This window comes from Erithacus rubecula (assembly GCF_903797595.1).
Source record: "Erithacus rubecula genome assembly, chromosome: 11".
Taxonomy (NCBI): domain Eukaryota; kingdom Metazoa; phylum Chordata; class Aves; order Passeriformes; family Muscicapidae; genus Erithacus; species Erithacus rubecula.
In genome coordinates, this window is record NC_136663.1 from 1,467,855 (window position 1) to 1,486,067 (window position 18,213).

General features: G+C 43.9%; 1 protein-coding gene across 1 annotated transcript in view; it reads left to right on the top strand.

The window, feature by feature from the left end:
• Positions 1 to 292: 292 nt before the first annotated feature.
• Positions 293 to 18,213, top strand: part of LOC306806351 (schwannomin-interacting protein 1) — a 64,379-nt gene continuing 46,458 nt past the window's right edge. The window contains exon 1 of the mRNA XM_079315016.1: positions 293 to 355. Coding sequence (XP_079171142.1) covers positions 308 to 355 — 48 coding nt within the window. The 5' untranslated portion in view covers positions 293 to 307. The remainder of the gene's footprint in view (positions 356 to 18,213) is intronic.

The window sequence follows — 18,213 nt, forward strand, 5'->3', positions numbered from 1 at the left end:
GTCCCCAACATCCTCAACGTCCTCAACATCCCCAATGTCCCCAATATCCCCAAAATCCCCAACATCTCCAACATCACCAAAATCCCCAAAATCCCCAACGTCCCCAGCATCCCCAGCATCCCCAACATCTTCAACATCCCCAAGGTCCCCAACATCCTCAACGTCCTCAACATCCCCAATGTCCCCAATATCCCCAAAATCCCCAACATCTCCAACATCACCAAAATCCCCAAAATCCCCAACGTCCCCAGCATCCCCAGCATCCCCAACGTCCCCAACATCCCCAAGGTCGCTGGCCTCAGGCAAGATGAGCAGATCCATCAGCATGAGCACCTTCTCTGACAGCAGCACTTCTGTGAGTCCACCTGCAATTTCCTCCTTTTTCCTTTGCTGGCTTCCTGTCTGGGATTTGGGATTAGTGAAAGCTCAGCTGTGGGTTCACTGGGTTGATAAAGGGTTAAAAAGGGTTTTGTAGGTGTCTCAAATGAGCTCCAGGCAGAGATTCCTCTTGTAGGCTGATCAGGATGTGACTGTGGTTATCAGAGCTGGATTTCAGCAGATTTTGGAGGTGTTCTTGCTGGCAAAAAGGTGCTCCCAAGTGGTTTTGTGTTCCCAAAAATTCAAATTGTGGTGCTTTTCATGCAGAGAAATGTGATTTCTTGGTTGGTTTGTTTCTTGTGGTTTCTTGGTTGGTTTGTTTCTTGTGGTTTCTTGGTTGATTTTTTTTTTTTTTGTGTTGTTTTGTTGGTTGATTTTTATATTTGCTAAAAGAGACTATGGGAAGTTGATTTAGGGGATCAAAATTAAATTTGATTTTGGGATAAATATTCCACCTTGACCAGTGGTAAAGGCTTTCTCTTTTTAAGGTGATCCCAAATAAACCCCAAATATAGATCCCATTTTTGGAATACAAACAGCTCTGTGGCTGTCTCTGAATTGGGAATTTTAGGTCAATAGATAAATAAATAGAATCTGGAAATCTTGCCTTCAGCTTTGTGGCAGAAGATAAGATTTGATGGAATCACAGACTGGAGTACATGGAATAATTCAGGAATTCCAGGAGCAGGATTTGCTGTGGTGTGGGGTGCAGGAAGTGTCTCCCTGCTCCTGAGGAGGGAACTGGGTTGGATCCTCACTCTCAGTGACTCTTGCCACTCACAGGACAGCTTTGGTGGCTTCTGAATCTCTACAAAAATCTGGGAATCATCAGTGGTGTATTTCAAGCTGAATAAATTTAATTCTGCCTTGAGTCACAAAGTTGGAGTGATTTTAATCCCATCAAGTCCAAAGCACTGATTAAAGACAGCTTTTTCAGGCTAAAAATTCTGATCTTGGAATTTTGGGGATAATTGGACTCTGGTTTCTAGAGTTGATCCAAGTGTTGATCCAGGCCCAAAGTGAAGCTGTTTCCAGCTGGTTTATTTTGGGACATGGTGCTTGACAGAATTTAATAAAATATTCCTGAGGGTGCTGCTTTGTTTTTAGTTGGGAGCTGGAGAGCAGGAGGATGAAGTGGGCTGGAATATTGAGTTAGACAGTGATGTTGCATGGATTAAAGGTTTGGTTCCTTTAATCAGAGCAATAAATGAGGATATAAATGTTTATCTGCTTCCAGCAGAGGTCCCTCGTGCCCTGCACAGGGACACTCCCGGGCGCTGCAGAGTTCCTCCAGCACCAACCTCTTTTGGAAAACCACACTTTTGGGATGTTGGGAGCTCAGTAAGGGCAGCTGGGAGTTCTGAACTTGTGGGGAGAAAGTGATGGCTCCATCCCCGAGTGTTTGTGGGGTAGAACACGGGGCTCCCCTGGGAGACAACTGACAGAACGGGTGGGATGTCAGAGCTTCAGGGATGAGAAGGGAAACGGAGAATTCTCATTTTTCTGCAGCTTTGTAGCAGAGTGTGTGTGTGAAGTACAAACAATTGTTTAACTCTTGGACAAGATCTGTTATTGATCACTATAGGATGAGGAATACACAGGCCTGAGCTGTGTTGTGTTTGTTTGCTTTTGTTTTCCTTTTGTGCCATTATTTTTGCTAAAAATCGATTAGAAGACAGAAATATAATAGATTTGAAGTAATGTTCTTCCTTGTAAATGTTTTAATTTTTGTTACCGTGTAGAAAAGCGCTGAAACTTCCCTTCCTAGATGGGTTTCTGCTTTTTTCCTTCAAAATCACTGAATGGTTTGGGTTGGAAGGGACCTTCAAGCTCATCCCATCCTACCCTTGCCATGGCAGGGACACCTCCCACTGTCCCAGGTTAATCCCAGCCTGGCCTTGGGCACTGCCAGGGATCCAGGGGCAGCCACAGCTTCTCTGGGCACCTGTGCCAGGGCCTCCCCATCCTTCATTTCCACCCCTCAAATTCCCTCTTCTTCAGCTTGAAGCCATTCCCTTGTTCTGTCACTCCAGTTCCCAATGAAGGCTCTCTGCATCTTCCTTGTATCCTCATTCAGACTGTGGAAGGAGCTCTGAGCTCTGCACACAACACCCCTTCTCCAGGCTGAAAAACTTCAGCTTTCCCAGCCTGATTCCAGAAGGGAAAATCTCCAGTCCCTTTATCAATTCATGGCCTGTTCTGGGTTTGCTCCAACAGTTCCACGTCCTTCTTACAGTGGGGACAGCAGATCTGGCTGCAGCATTCCAGGAAGGGTCTCGGGGAGAATTCCATGTCCGGGAGGATGTGTTAGCTCAGGAGCAGGAGCCCTGCGGGATGTGGTGCGGGGCTCGGGCGCTCAGAGGGGATTTAGTAATCGTTCCCTGTCCGGAGGATGTTTAAATTCAGCTCACACCCTGCAGGGATGCCGGGGAAGCAGCGCGGTCCCCGCGGGGCTCGGGCGCTCAGAGGGGATTTAATTCCATATCCAGGAGGAGGTTTAAGCTCAGCTCACACCCTGCAGGGATGCCAGGGAAGCAATGGGGTCCCCGCGGGTCTCGGGCGCTCAGAGGGGTTTTAGTTCCATATCCAGGAGGAGGTTTAAGCTCAGCTCACACCCTGCAGGGATGCCGGGGAAGCAGCGCGGTCCCCGCGGGGCTCGGGCGCTCAGAGGGGTTTTAATTCCATATCCAGGAGGATGTTTAAGCTCAGCTCACACCCTGCAGCGATGCCGGGGAAGCAGCGCGGTCCCCGCGGGGCTCGGGCGCTCAGAGGGGATTTAGTTCCATATCCAGGAGGATGTTTAAGCTCAGCTCACACCCTGCAGGGATGCCGGGGAAGCAGCGCGGTCTCCGCGGGGCTCGGACGCTCAGAGGGGTTTTAATTCCATATCCAGGAGGATGTTTAAGCTCAGCTCACACCCTGCTGGAATGCCAGGGAAGCAGCGCGGTCTCCGCGGGGCTCGGACGCTCAGAGGGGTTTTAATTCCATATCCAGGGGGATGTTTAAGCTCAGCTCACACCCTGCAGCGATGCCGGGGAAGCAGCGCGGTCCCCGCGGGGCTCGGGCGCTCAGAGGGGATTTAATTCCATATCCAGGAGGATGTTTAAGCTCAGCTCACACCCTGCTGGAATGCCAGGGAAGCAATGGGGTCCCCGCGGGGCTCGGGCGCTCAGAGGGGTTTTAGTTCCATATCCAGGAGGATGTTTAAGCTCAGCTCACACCCTGATGGAATGCCGGGGAAGCAGCGCGGTCCCCGCGGGGCTCGGGCGCTCAGAGGGGTTTTAGTTCCATATCCAGGAGGATGTTTAAGCTCAGCTCACACCCTGCAGCGATGCCGGGGAAGCAGCGCGGTCCCCGCGGGGCTCGGGCGCTCAGAGGGGTTTTAGTTCCATATCCAGGAGGATGTTTAAGCTCAGCTCACACCCTGCAGGGATGCCGGGGAAGCAGCGCGGTCCCCGCGGGGCTCGGGCGCTCAGCACCCCGGACAGCGCCGCGGTTCTCCCGCTCCTCGGCCGGGACTCGCTGCCTTTATCGCGGATCTACAGCCCAGCCCTGTCATCCTCACCTCCCATCCTGGCAAAGCACCTCCTAAAAATCATTGGGATGCTCATGAGAATGGCACGAATTGATTCTGTAAAATTCCCTTATTTTTTTTTGCCTGAGCTAAGTGCTCCAATAGGCAACTTTCTACCAATAAATGTGGGGTTTTTTTAGAGGTGGAACCACACAAGCAGGAATGGTTATTTCCCCAGCTTTTCTCCACCGGTTGATGCCACAGAAATATCCAGTGGGGAAAAGAGCCAGGACTGAATTCCTCTGCCCCAAACCCCAGTTTGTTTGTCCTTCCTGCCCCATGTGGAACCTTCAAATCTGGGGCTTTTCTCTGGGATGTATTGATTGTTCTAAAATACAACAAAACCTCTCTGCAGCCTTTGTGTGTTCCTAGATCTCCCAGAAAAATCCCATTTTCCCACTGCTGTCTGGGGCATTCCCAGGAGTGGTTTTTTCCTGCAGGAGGGAGAGGGAAAATCAATGTATGGGAAGCAGTGAAATCCCAACAAGCAGTGGGGTGTTAACATGGGGAGCCTGAATTCCCAAACCCACGAGCAGCAGAGAGGGAACCATCTGATAAATATTTACAATGTGATTTCTATATAATGTAAAAATGCAAATCTTGTTCTTGAGCAGCGCAGATGGAAACATAATTAAAGATGAGGGAGACAAATCCAACAGAGATGAAAAGGCCTTAATTAGAAATCAAATATTTGATGGGCTGGGGAGAAACATGAGAGCTGATGAGGCTGTCAGATAACATTTGGAATGAAGGGAACATGGAAAAAAATGTTGTTTTCAATCCCTCCCATTGGCTTTGGATAATCTCAGTTCTAAATGTGAGCAGGGAATTCACAGTGCTGTGGCCTAATATGGAATTTGTTTTCTAAATGGGCTTTTAATGGAGAAATAGTTGTTGAGTTTGTGTTTATTTGTTTGTGTTTATTATCATCCCCAATGATTATCCAAGTTTAACTCCCTTACAAATATTATCCTGTGGGATTTTAACTGCTGGGATACAAAAGGACCCTCTTGATCCTTTCTGCTGGTGGGAGCAGAACACCAATAATTTCTCCTTTTTTATGTTGTGTGCATTGAAGGTTGGGTATTGATGTGATTATTGATTTCTATTTGAATCCTTGTGGTTTAGCAGCAGCAAAATCAATCTAGAAATGATCTTGGTTGATGATAAAACCACTGATAAGACATTTCTGATGACGGTTCTGTGGGAATTTTCAGCTACTTGAGAACAGATTTTTGGTTTCTGGGGTGGGTTTAGCTCTGTGAAGGTTCATGGTGAGATGACTCTGGTGGGTATCAATGAGAGGTCTGAAAAATAGTTTTATTTATGTCCCACTTCAGGAAATCTGGCTGGATCCTTTATAAATCCTTTCTAAGCTAATTCCATCTACAGTATCTCCCTTGTTCCCACAGCAGGGAAATTCCACTGCCTGCCTTTTCCAAAGCCAGGCCCCAAAATGAAAACAAAATTAATGAAGACTTCAATGTCTAATTAAGTGGGGGGTGCAGAGCAGATTTGCACCATCACAGAAAGTTCTGGGGGGGGTTTCTCTGCAGTGTGACAACATACTGAAAATCCAGAATTTCCTTTGTCTGAGGAACTTCCAGGGGGAGGTTTTGGGTGTTGATGACTCAAGAGCTGGGCTTGGATGGGGAGAGGACACATCAATAATTCCTAGGAATTATTTGGAATGCCAGGATTTGGTAAATCCAAAATAACAAAGCTTTTTGTTGTCACCCTTCCCAAACTGATGCCAGAGATCAAACAGCTGGAGCAGTGCAGGAAATGGGAGTGGATTTGGAATGGGAAGGAAAGACTGGGAATGGTGGACATGGAATTATTTGAGATTGAGAGATTTCCAACCACAGGTTTCCCATGAGGAATTATCTCCACTGGCTGGAATGAATTCTATTTTTGTGGGACCAAAAAAGAAGGGGAAATGTAAGAAATTTCAGTAATGGACAATAAAGTCATGATTAGAGCAGGAGGAATTAGATGTATAAAATGTATTTAATAGAAACTTACTGGGATGGAGGGGAAATCCAATGGAAATTGTTCCCATTAAATGATTTTATTAGCTCTATCACCACTGAAATGTGGCAGCAGCACTTTAATGGGGTCTATTATAGAACAGTGAATCTTCCCAAATATATCCAGATTATCTCCTCCCAAAGGGCACAGCATTGATTTCTGCACATAAAATGAATTTTCAGAGTAAATACACCAGAAATGTACATTTTTGTGGGAATAAATGTGATTTGAGTCATTTCACTGCTTGGAATTTAAGCAAATAATAATAATTGTTCTGGCTTTTTGGGAGATTCTGACTCTGCTTCAATAACTCAATTTTTGGAGGCAATTTTCCACCTGTGAAATGACTTCTTAAGGTCAGCTAAAGGTCATTAGAAGGACATAAATGACATTTTAGGCAAGCATTTAAGGAAAAGGCCTTATTTTCTTTGTGAATTTCTTCAAGGGAGTGAAAATTTCACACTGGAAGTAAAAAAATCCATTTTAATTTTAATTTTAAATTCTGTCTTAATGGAGATTCCCACATTGGAGTTATCCAGGTCTTCAACAAAACCTGATCAAATCCTTTGTTAATGGAAATTCTCATGCTGGAGTAATTCCAGTCTTCAGATTTTCTCCCAACCTCATCTCTCCTACCAATAATTTTTGGAAAGCCATCCTTTAGCAAAGGTTTTTAAGAGATTTAAGTCCAGCAGTGGAATTAGGGGTTTATTCTGGATTATTCTTTACTTCCATGATTTATTTGGTTGATCTCTTGCTTCTCCCTTTTTTTTACTTCTGTTCTTTTTTCCTTTCCTTTAAAGTATCAGCCTTTATGAACCCCAAAATTCCCCCAAATTCTTCTGTCCTACAGTGAATTTTGGAGGGGTTTCCCATTTCCAGTAAGATTTTGTTGAGCAGTGCCAGGATCACCTCACACCCCATTTTGTGTCCTTACTTGTAGACTGTGCTTTACATTTTCCATCACTGGTAACCTGAAATTCTGACCTTACTTTGCCCTCCTTTGCCAATTAAATATTTTTTCCTCCTGTTGGTCAGGGCAGGAAAATGCTGGGAGCTGAGCAGTTCCCAGCTGGGAGCACCAGAGCCAGAGGTGAAGTGTGGAATTTTCCTGTGGTTTATTAGGTCAGACATTTTCCTGTTCTGATAACCCATTCTGTGTGCACACCAATCCTTCATTATCTGCAAATTTAGCAGCTCTTGTTTTTCCTTGTTTAAAAACCTTGTTTAAACCCCAGTTCCTAATTAAGGCTCTGCTTTAATTGCAGTAATTCCTCTCTGAATGTGGAGCTTGGAATGTGCTGCTCCAATCAGTGGCCACACTTTGGTTTTTCCAAGGTATTTAAAATTCTGTTGCTGTCCCAATAAAGCTCAGCCAGTGGATTATTTCTCCTGGACAGACAGTCCATCCTTCTCCTGGGGGTTTTATGGACAGAGTGTATAAAATGATAACACAATGAATTGGCCATTTGCCATCCTCTATCACCTGCTTAAATCAGCTGCTCCAGACAGGAATTCAATAGAGGAGAAGCTGCTCCAAATGGATTTTTCAGGTACAAGGCATAACAAGGAATTTCAGGAGTATTCTTGATCCATTGGCACCAAAATAGCTTTAAAGACATTTATGGGCCTTCAATAAAGATGCTTTCAAACCATCTTCAGAATAATAAAATTGCTTTGGTGCTCTGAGGAGCTCGGAAGAAAATCAAATTATTGTTAGATTTGATTATGTCAGTGTCCAGAAATTTCAGATATTGGATAAAATCTGCTGAGAAGCAAAAGAAAAATCTCACTCAGGGAGGGAAAGGAAGAGAAGGTTTTTGCATGCAGGAATTGAATATTCCCCTGTAATTTTATTTTTATGTAAATTATGTAAATTAGATGAAGATGTCATAATATTTCCCGTGCTGAATTCATGCAATTTATGAACACTGCAGTGCTGTTTCCCCCTCTCCTGTAAAAACCTGCTGTGCTTCCCAGCAAGCTGGGGATTTATCTCCTCTCCTGTGTTTAATTGTGCAAAATTAGGATGCAAACTTAAAGGTGAAATCTTGAAGCCAAATTTCAGCAACAGATTTCCTACCTCAAAGGGAATGGGAAGGGAATATGGAGGTGCTGTGGAGAATTCAGTGTTTTTAGAGCAGAGCTGTGATTTTTGGGATGTAGAGAAATTAAATCAGGCTGCCCAAGCAGTGGTGGATTCATGGATTCACCATTCCTGGAAATGCTCCAAAAATGTGTGGATGTGGCACTTGAGGACATTTTTTAGTGGGGAACATGGGTTGATGGTTGGACTTGATTTTGGGAGTCTTTTCCCACCTTAGGGGCTCTGTGACTCCATGAAATGGTGGCTTTGGTGTCTCTCCCAGAACTGGGAATGCTGCTGGGGCTTCCTGCACACTTGGGGCACATTTTGATGTTTCTCTTCCTGACTGCCAAATATTTCCTGGATTTTCTTCCAAAATGATTCTGAATTCTCTTTGTGGGGTGGAGTTCCATGGGTGGCTGTAGGGCAGGGGGGGAAAAAAGCCCCAAACCTTTGACTGAGCCCTAAATCTCCTCCAGGACAACACTGAGGCTCAGAGGAGTTGGAATTTGCAGGTACAAATCCCAGTCTGGCTTTTCCACATCCCAATTCCCATTCCATGCCTTTAATCCTGATGAACACTTCTTTGTGAAGTCCATCTGCAGCAATTCCTTCATTCCCTTCTAATGGAACAGATTTTTGCTGTTCCTTATCCCAAAAGAAAGAGAATTGCATCATTTTGTGCTTGGATTGTGACCTTTCCCTCAGGATTCTTGCTCCCTCTTGGAGAAATCCTTGGGAGGGATTGATTCCCTGCAAATCTGAGCCTGACTCATCACATCATCAGAAATCCCCAAACCTGGGATGCTGTAAAAATATCCCAGAGTTCCTTAAATCATTTTCCAGGATGAGTTTAATGATCCAGAAAATTAAGAATATTCACTTTTTTTTTTTTTTCAGACAGGAGATATTTTAATTCCAAATGTTCCCACTCAATTTCCCTCAGAGCATAAACTCAGACCTTCTGTGGCAATGTCCTTTTAGCTGTCCTTGTTTGGGGGATTTATCTTTTCCATGCTTTGATTCCAAAGCCTCATCTTTGACACAAAAACAAGAATTATTTCATTTATTAAAGGCTGTGCCCACCATGAGATAATCATGGCAAAGCAATGAGAGGCTGTCACTGACTCCTCTCTGCATGAGACAGGAATTGCAGAGCTGCAGGATCTCAATGGATGCATTTTCCAGCAGCACTGAAGGGCTTTATTTGGCTTTTTACAGCACCACTGTCCTTTGTTTCCACACAGTGGAACTTTGTCTGCTGGAAGGGTTGATGCCAAGGGTGGAAAAGATCCTAAAAATTCGTGGAATTTCTTTTGGGATACTCTGTAAATGTTTTATTACAGCAACAGGAGCATAAAGAGAAGGAAAGTTGGAGAAGGGCTTTGCTTTGAGTGTGACAGAACAAATCAGGTTGGGGCAGGTTTAATTCAGCTAAATCTGGGTTTAGTCCCAAACTGGGGCACTTCCAAGAGGGTTTTTTTTAAAAATGTGCAAGTATAAACTCTAAATAAATCAATTTTTTTAAAAAAAGTTGAATTAAAAGACATGGAGCAGCCAAACCAGTGGGAGTGAGCTGTCTTTGTAATTCCAGCACTGGTTTGGGTTGGATATCCTGGATTTATCCATATCAGGAATTTACATGTCTAAAAGTGAATTCCCAGTGTGTTGGAATTTTTGCTCCTCCTGTGTTTTCCTACAATTCCAGGATGATTTGAGTGGGAATCCCATCCCACCCCTGCCTTGGGACACTTTTAACTGTCCCAGGGTGCTCCAAACTCTGTCCAGCCCGGCCTTGGACACTCCCAGGGATGGGGAAGGTGTCCCAAAATGTTCTTTGTTTCCTTGGTTAAATAAATTCCTTGGAGATAAACTTAATTCCTGTGGAATTTCACTTAAAATTACCTGAGTTTTGGGAATTCACCTTGATGCAAATGGGAAATGTGGCTGTATCCTAATAGAAATATTTCCATATATGAAGTAAGTTAAAATTGCATGATCCAGATGTTTTCTGTTCCATAAAACCTGGATGGGAGCATGAAAAACACAAATATCCAGTTCCCATCTGCATCCTGGATCCCTTGGCACAGGGATGTTGGAGATCAGTCCCTGCCTCCACAATTTGGGGATTTATCAGTCTGACCTTCCCCAGGGACTGAAAACTCAACTTCCTCCCCTTCATCACCTCAATTAAACCATGGGAAAGCCTTGCTTGGTCATTAGGATGAAGAATCCAGCATTGGAAATTGTTGCTTATTAAATAAAAAATAATAATAATAATAATAAAGTTGGATTTTTAAATGTAGCTGGTTTGGGAGATCAGCAGATGGAGAAGGAGCAGTGAACTCCCCTGATCACAGCTGAGAAAATGTTTCCACAGTGACACTAAAATCTTAATAACCTGTCAAAGGCACTGCTCAGGAGAGCTTTGGGATGAAAAATAGCTCCAAGATTTCCAGCTGAACAATGTTGGGTTCATTAAACATCCATCAAAACCCAAAGTGAAAGTTAATTTACCTCAAGTCTTGCAGCTGAGCAAAGCCAGGCCCTATTTTTTAATTTTCCAGGAGAAAATTGGGCATTTCAGCCATGACTTTCTGAGTACCCAAATTTGTGAGGAGCAAAACCCCAGTGGGGAAAGATTGGGAGTGATCAAATACCTGAAGGTGCTGTTAAATCTCAAATAATTGTTACCTCAGCACAAAAACTGGGGGAAAATTAAATAAGTAAAACCAGAGCCTAATTAACCTGACAGGTTAAATAAGGAAAATGTGGACAATTGGATCAGGAAAAACTGAATTGGTTTTGGAGAATCTGATCAGGAGAATTGAAATCTGGTGTTCAGGAGAGCCTGGACACCCAAATTGTTCAATTTTGGGTGACCTTCAAGCAGTCAGACAAACAGGAACATTTTCTCCCAAAATCTGAACTCCATTCCTTCTCCTCTCACAGGTGCTGTCCCAAACTTTGCATTTTTCCTCACCCCTGCAGGTGGCTGTTTCTTTATTTTGGGGGAGTTGATGTAGTCCCTGAAATAGTTTTGGGGGTTTTTTTAGGTTTGTTTTAAACAGGGCCCTGTGGAAGAAAAGGGGAATTTGAGTTTTGCTTTCCATCCATCCTGTCTTTGAGGACAGAACTGGTAATGGCCCAGCCTGGGACAGGCAGGACAATATTTTCTCCTGCTTTAAAGGAGAATTTTCTGGAACAGTCAACATAAGGAATGTGGGGACACCCTTTAAGGAGTTTTTTGGGGCTGTTATGCATTTAAATTGTCCCATTATGGGGCCCTGCTCCCCTGGCTGCCAGTAAAAATCACTCTCAGAGGGCAATGGAGGCTCTTCCAGGAAATATTCCTGCTATTTCCCACTTTAATGGGTGGATTATTTTAGGAAAACAATGATTTTCCCCAAATGAGGCAGCCTGAAGTTTAACCTTAGTGGGCAGATATTTCTTTGCTGTGGTGCTCTTATCTCTAATCACAGATTTATTCAATAAATGAGTTTATAACAACATGATCAGGCCCTGCATGGATCCTGCATTCCTTCCCAATTCCTTCATTCCCTGCTCCTTCCAAAGCAACAGGAATCCCAAAGAGATTTGTGTCCCCAAAAACCAGAGGTGGGGACACAACAATTTCCTGCAGTGACTTTTGTCCATAATGAATAATAAAAGCTACAATAGAAATATTAATGAATGCCTGTAATACTCAGTCCTGCTTCTAAAGGAATGAGAGAATTTAAACAGAAGATGGAATATTTCAAATATCCTAGAAAATTTGAATAGCTGGATCTACTTTAAAAAAGGAGGTGGATAAAACAAGAAAAAAATGGGGAGGAAAAGTGAAAATATTTATATGAAAGGTTAAGACATTTCCATTGGCATTTACCTTTAATTTTCAGATTAATTTTCTTCCCAGGGTTGTGATTTCTCTGGGCTGGAAGTTGGGTGTTAAATCAGGATCTTCCTTTAAATCCTTCCCCCTTCAGTTGTCTGCCAGGCAGCTGATGAAATTAATGAGGGATTATTCCAATATTCTAGATTTGAAACATTAAACAACAATCCTTCCCTCTGCCCCCAGGAGATGGGATTTTTATTAACAATTCCAAGAAAAGATGGGAAGCTGCAAATCCAGCTGCAAATTCTCTTCCCAGGAACAGTATCAGGTACAGAATCTGGAACTCAAATATATTTATTTTCCCACAATTCTGCCAGATCTCACTTGAAAACTTTCTGTGCCCTCACTATTTTGGCTGACAGGAGTTGGGGAATGGAAACTAGCAAAGAAAATTAATATTTTCTCCCCACTCTAGTGATAAAAAATCATTTAGCAATGCTGCTCTGAAAATTTATTTACTTTTTCATTAAATTTGCTGCTGCCACCTGATATTTTGGGATCCAGGAGATGCCAAATTCTGGCCAGAGTTTGTGGTGCTATTGGATTTTTAAATTCTGTTTCCTGGATGAGAGAAGCCTTGAAATCCTTGATTTTTATTTATCCCAACCCAGCTCCAGGTGTGGGATTGGAGCACCCTCCAGGTGTCCATGGATAAATTTACTCTTGTGACCAGGAGTTAACAAAATTTCTGTGGTGGAAAATAAAATATAGTTTTAAAAGGAAAAGTGAAAAAATTAAAAAGGCATTTCAAGACAAATTTTTAAAATAATTAAATAAATCTGAAAAAAAAAAAAAGTAAAATTTTAAAAAATTAAGTTAAAAATCTATCCCTTTGCCAGAGCCCAAAATCCAGCTCTTGTCCCAGCGGAATTTTCATTGCCAGGAGGGATTTTTTTTTTTTGTCTCCCAGCGCTGATTTGATTGTCCTCGCTGATAATCTCTTGATTGGCCTCCCATCAGCGCTAATCACTTGTTTCCTCCTGATTAGGGAGCCTGAGAAATAAACACGGGGCGGGGAAGAAATGAGGAGCAGGAGTTTAAATATCCCGCGTTCATTCCAGAGGAAATGCCAGCGGGAAAGGCACAGCCCTGGGGCTCCAGGGATAAATCAATTACTGATATAAATGGAGATAAAATCCCACTTTTAATGTAAAATTCCTATTCTATCATTCCATAATGGAGAATTCCAGAATTTCATACCAGAGCCAGGAACCTGGAGCTGAGTTTGGGAATGCCAAGGGCTCATCCCTGTGGCTCCAGGAATAAATTAATTAATGAGGGCCAATTTCAGCCACCTCGTGGATATAAATAGAGATAAAATCCCACTTTTGGTGTAAAATTCCTATTCCATAATGGAGAATTCCAGAATTCCATTCCAGAGCCAGGAACCTGGAGCTGAGTTTGGGAATCCCCAGGGCTCATGTCAGAGGGACCAGGACAGGAACATCCCTGTGGCTCCAAGAATAAATTAATTAATGAGGGCTGATTTCATCCTCCTCATGGATATAAATGGGGATAAAATCCCACTTTTAATGTAAAATTCCTATTCCATCATTTCATGATGGAGAATTTCAGAATTTCATACCAGTCCCAGGAACCTGGAGCTGAGTTTGGGAATGCCAAGGGCTTGTTCCTGTGGCTCCAGGAATAATTTAATTAGCAAGGGCCAATTTCAGCCACCTCGTGGATATAAATAGAGATAAAATCCCACTTTTAATGTAAAATTCCTGTTCCATAATGGAGAATTCCAGAATTCCATTCCAGAGCCAGGAACCTGGAGCTGAGTTTGGGAATCCCCAGGGCTCATTCCTGAGGCATGAGGAATAATTTAATTAACAAGTGCTGATTTCAGCCACCTCATGGATATAAATGGGGATAAAATCCCACTTTTAATGTAAAATAAAATGTGTCCTGAAATGCTGGAATTGCAGGAAAGGGATTTCTGGGCTCTCCCTATTCCCTCCCCTCCTGCCTGATGCACTCATGCCTCCCTTCCCTCTCTCCCTGGAACATTAGGAAAGTAAAGAAAGCTGAATAAATGAAAAGCCCTGTGAATTATTTATCCCTCTGGAGCAGCTCTTCTCAACTTTTCCACAGCCTTCCCTCCCCCTCTGCAGCTCAGCTCTGCTTTAGGTTTATTTTAAATTATCCAAGGTTTCACTCCAATTTTAATTCTCTCCTGCTAATTAATAATTCATGGCCTCACTTGCTCTGGAATATTTTTTTTTTTTTTTCCAAGCAGGGATTCAGGGAAAGGGAATGAGGCTGATCCTGCCCCTGCTCAGGCTCCACCACTGCCCAGGTGGGAATTAAATTCAGTTTTAAATTAAAATTGTATTTTTTAAACTTCCTGATGTATTTTCCCCCTTTTTGCTCTACTTTTCCCACTTTTTGTGGTGTTTTTATGACTTTCTGGTGCATTTTCCCCTTTTTGCTGTGTTTCCTCTCACTGTGCTCTCATGTAGATTTTCCCAAGTATTTTTTCCTTTCTGCTCAATTTCTTCCCTTTAATCTCATTTTTTGGGGCTTTTCCCTCCAATTTTTGCCATCTATGCCACCACCCCCATGGATTTTTTGGGTTTTTTCCCTTTTTTAATAATTTTGTCTCCATTTTTTTCACTTTCCTCCATTCTCTCTGGCTGTTTTTCACTCCAGCTTTGCTCAGGAGGGTTTCCCCCAGTCTGCCCCTGCTGGAGGTATTTTACAGCCCAAAATACCTTGATGATCTTTCTATTTTTCCAACAGCAGATGGACCTAGAATGCCAAATTCTGGCATTTATTCCCTTTTTTCTGGGATTTAGTTTCCTTGTTTTTGTTTGAGGGCAGAATTTAATCCTTGAAAATGAAAAATTCTCTCTTGAACATTCCTCACTTTTTTTTTTTTTCCTCCTTTTAACTTGAAGAAATTTTTTGCCTTGTGGTTCTTCCTGGGATTGACACATCCTTGAGGAACTGCAAAGGGAAAAAATAGAGAAAATAAATATATTTTTATTTTAACATTTTTTTCCTGGGGGAGGGTTGCAGGGAGTACTTTGTGTCCATTTTTCAGCTGTGCTGGTGCATGAAAAATTCAAATTTATCTAAAGAAAGGCTCAAGGAGGGCACTGAGGACACCTCTCCTGGGATTCTCCTGCTCCAGGTGTCAGCCTGGATTTCCTGTCAGGGTGCAGAACATCCCAACAGCTGCAGCTGCAACATTCACAGCTCCTTTTAGTCCATTAAAAAAGGGAATTTTAAAAGTCAGAACAGGTTTTTTAAGAGAATAACCCCCGATGGGGCTGAGATTCTGAAAAAGAGAATTATGACAAGTTGGAATTTCAAAGGCAGAATGGAACTAAGGGTTGGAATATTGCTCTGGGATTGATTTATTTGTGGTTTGACCTGGAAAAAAGGGGAATTTTTCCTGTCTTTTCCCACCATCTATAGAGCCTGTGGAAAGGAGAAGTTCATAGGCAGATTTCAGGGATTGGTGCTTGGAAATGAATTCTCATTTTTGAGCTTCCTGCAATTTTCTCACTGCTAGAAACATTCCCTTTTTTTTTTTTTTTTTTTTTTTTTCTGTCTTGGATGATCTCTACATTTCTATGACACTCCCACTATCCCAGGGTGTTCCAACCTGGCCTTGGACACTTCCAGACATGGGGAATCCTTGGGGAAAATCCATTTCACCCTCACAGGGAGAAATTCCTTCCCAATATCCCACCCCTCCCTCTGTCTCTGTGAAGCCATTCCCCCTCCTCCTGTCCTTTTCCAAGGGATGTATTCACAGGATGGGAACTGGAAGAGGAAGGTGAAATCAGGGATGTGTTTGTTTGTGCTCCAACCTCATCAGGAATTAGCAGAAACCCATTAGGGAAAATCCTAATCCCATATTGGAAAGGGGGAATTAAGGGACCCAAGGAATTGTCCATGCTTGGAGTTGTGGCACATCATGAACAGTTCATTAATTAATTAATTGTGAGGGAGTTGGAGACAAACTGGTTGCGGCTGAAGGAGGGGGAAGATCTGAGAGAAGAAAAGCAAATTTTTATGGACAAAACAGAAACATCTGGGATTTTCCTTAATGCAACTTTAGCCTCTGCTGCTCAGGTTTTTGCTGAGCACCTCTGAGGAAAGCCAAGCTCTTTTTTCTCTGGAACCACAGAATATCCTGAGCTGGAAGAGACCCACAAGGATCATGAAAATCCAGCTCATCCTGCACTGGACCCCAAGTGACAAATAATTGATTATGACAGTGAAAACCCAAAATCTGGGATGTCCCCAGAGCCAATCTGCCCAATCCCAGCTCTGCTCACACAGCCCCCTTTAGCACCCTTGTGAGCAGCAAATTTACCTTTTTGTGGATCAGAGATGCCACATCCAGGAGGCACCAAGGAGGAGAAGCCTTGTCTGTAGGGACACAGCTCATGTCCCAAATGACACTGAGGACACTGAATCCTGCAGGGACACAATGAAATCAGATGGAAAAGGACACTGAATTCTGCAGGAACACAATGAAATTAGATGGAAAAGGACACTGAATCCTGCAGGAACACACTGAAATCAATGGAAAAGGACTCTGAGTCCTGCAATCAGATGGAAAAGGACACTGAATTCTGCAGGGACACAATGAAATCAGATGGAAAATGTCTCTACCAAAGGACTGCACTGGGACATTGCCCTGGATCAGGGACAGGGACACAAAAAGTGACAGTGTCACAAACCTGAGGGCATTTTGAACTGATTATTTGGGTGTTGATATTTGGGATCTTGTGCCTTTTGCTTTTTCACTTTTCAGCTTTGGGAGCTGATGTTTTTGTCTTTTGGGAGGGTTTGAGTGTTGTGTCTTTTGCCCTGGCCCTGACCCATGTTTTGTCACTTTTTCCCCATGTTTTGTCCCTTTTGCCTGTACTTTGTCCTTTTTGCCAGTGTTTTTTCCTTTTACCAATTTTATGTACCCTTTTCCTGTATTTTATCCCTTTTTCCTGTGTTTTGTCCCTTTTACCCGTGTTTTTTCACTTTTGCCCATGTTTTATCACTTTTGCCCATGTTTTGTCCTTTTTGCTCGTGTTTTGTCTCTCCTGCCTAGGCCCCAGCCCATGTTTCATCCCTTTTACCAGTTTTTATCCGTTTTTGCCCGTATTTTTTCCCTTTAACCCATGTTTTATCCTTTTTGCCCATATTTAGTCCCTTTAGCCCATGTTTTGTCCCTTTGTGCTCATGTTTTATCCATTTTCACCTGTGTTTTGTCCCCCTGCCCTGCCCCCGGCCTACCTGTCTCCCTTCCGCCCTGGCTTTCCATCATGGCTCCCTCATGGCTCTCCCTCACGGTTCTCCATCATGGTTCTCCCTCACGGCTCTTCCTAATGGCTCTCCCTCACGGTTCTCCATCATGGTTCTCCTTCACATCTCTCCTCCATCTTGGCTCTCCCTCATGGTTCTCTCGCATGGTTCTCCCTCACGACTCTTCTCCCTCACAACTCTCCTCCCTCATGGCTCTCCTCCTTCACGTCTCTCCTCCCTCACAATTCTCCCTCATGGTTCTCCCTCATGGCTCTCCTCCCTCATGGCTCTCCTCCTTCACATCTCTCCTCCCTCACGGTTCTCCCTCACAGTTCTCCCTCATAGCTCACCTCCCTCATGGCTCTCCTCCTTCACGTCTCTCCTCCCTCATGGCTTTCCCTCATAGCTCACCTCCCTCATGGCTCTCCTCCTTCACGTCTCTCCTCCCTCACAATTCTCCCTCATGGTTCTCCCTCATGGCTCTCCTCCCTCATGGCTCTCCTCCTTCACATCTCTCCTCCCTCACGGTTCTCCCTCACAGTTCTCCCTCATAGCTCACCTCCCTCATGGCTCTCCTCCTTCACGTCTCTCCTCCCTCATGGCTTTCCCTCATAGCTCACCTCCCTCATGGCTCTCCTCCTTCACGTCTCTCCTCCCTCATGGCTTTCCCTCATAGCTCACCTCCCTCATGGCTCTCCTCCTTCACGTCTCTCCTCCCTCATGGCTTTCCCTCATGGCTCACCTCCCTCATGGCGCTCTTCCTTCACGTCTCTCCTCCCTCATGGCTCTCTCTCATGGTTCTCCCTCACGGTTTTCCCTCATGGCTCTCCCTGACGGCTCTCCTCCTTCACAGCTCTCCCTCATGGCTCTTCCTCGTGGATCTCCATCATGGCTCTCCTCCCTCATGGCTTTCCCTCATGGGTCTCTTCCCTCACAGCTCTTCTCACAGCTCTCCTCATGGCTCTCTCTCATGACTCTCCTCTCTCA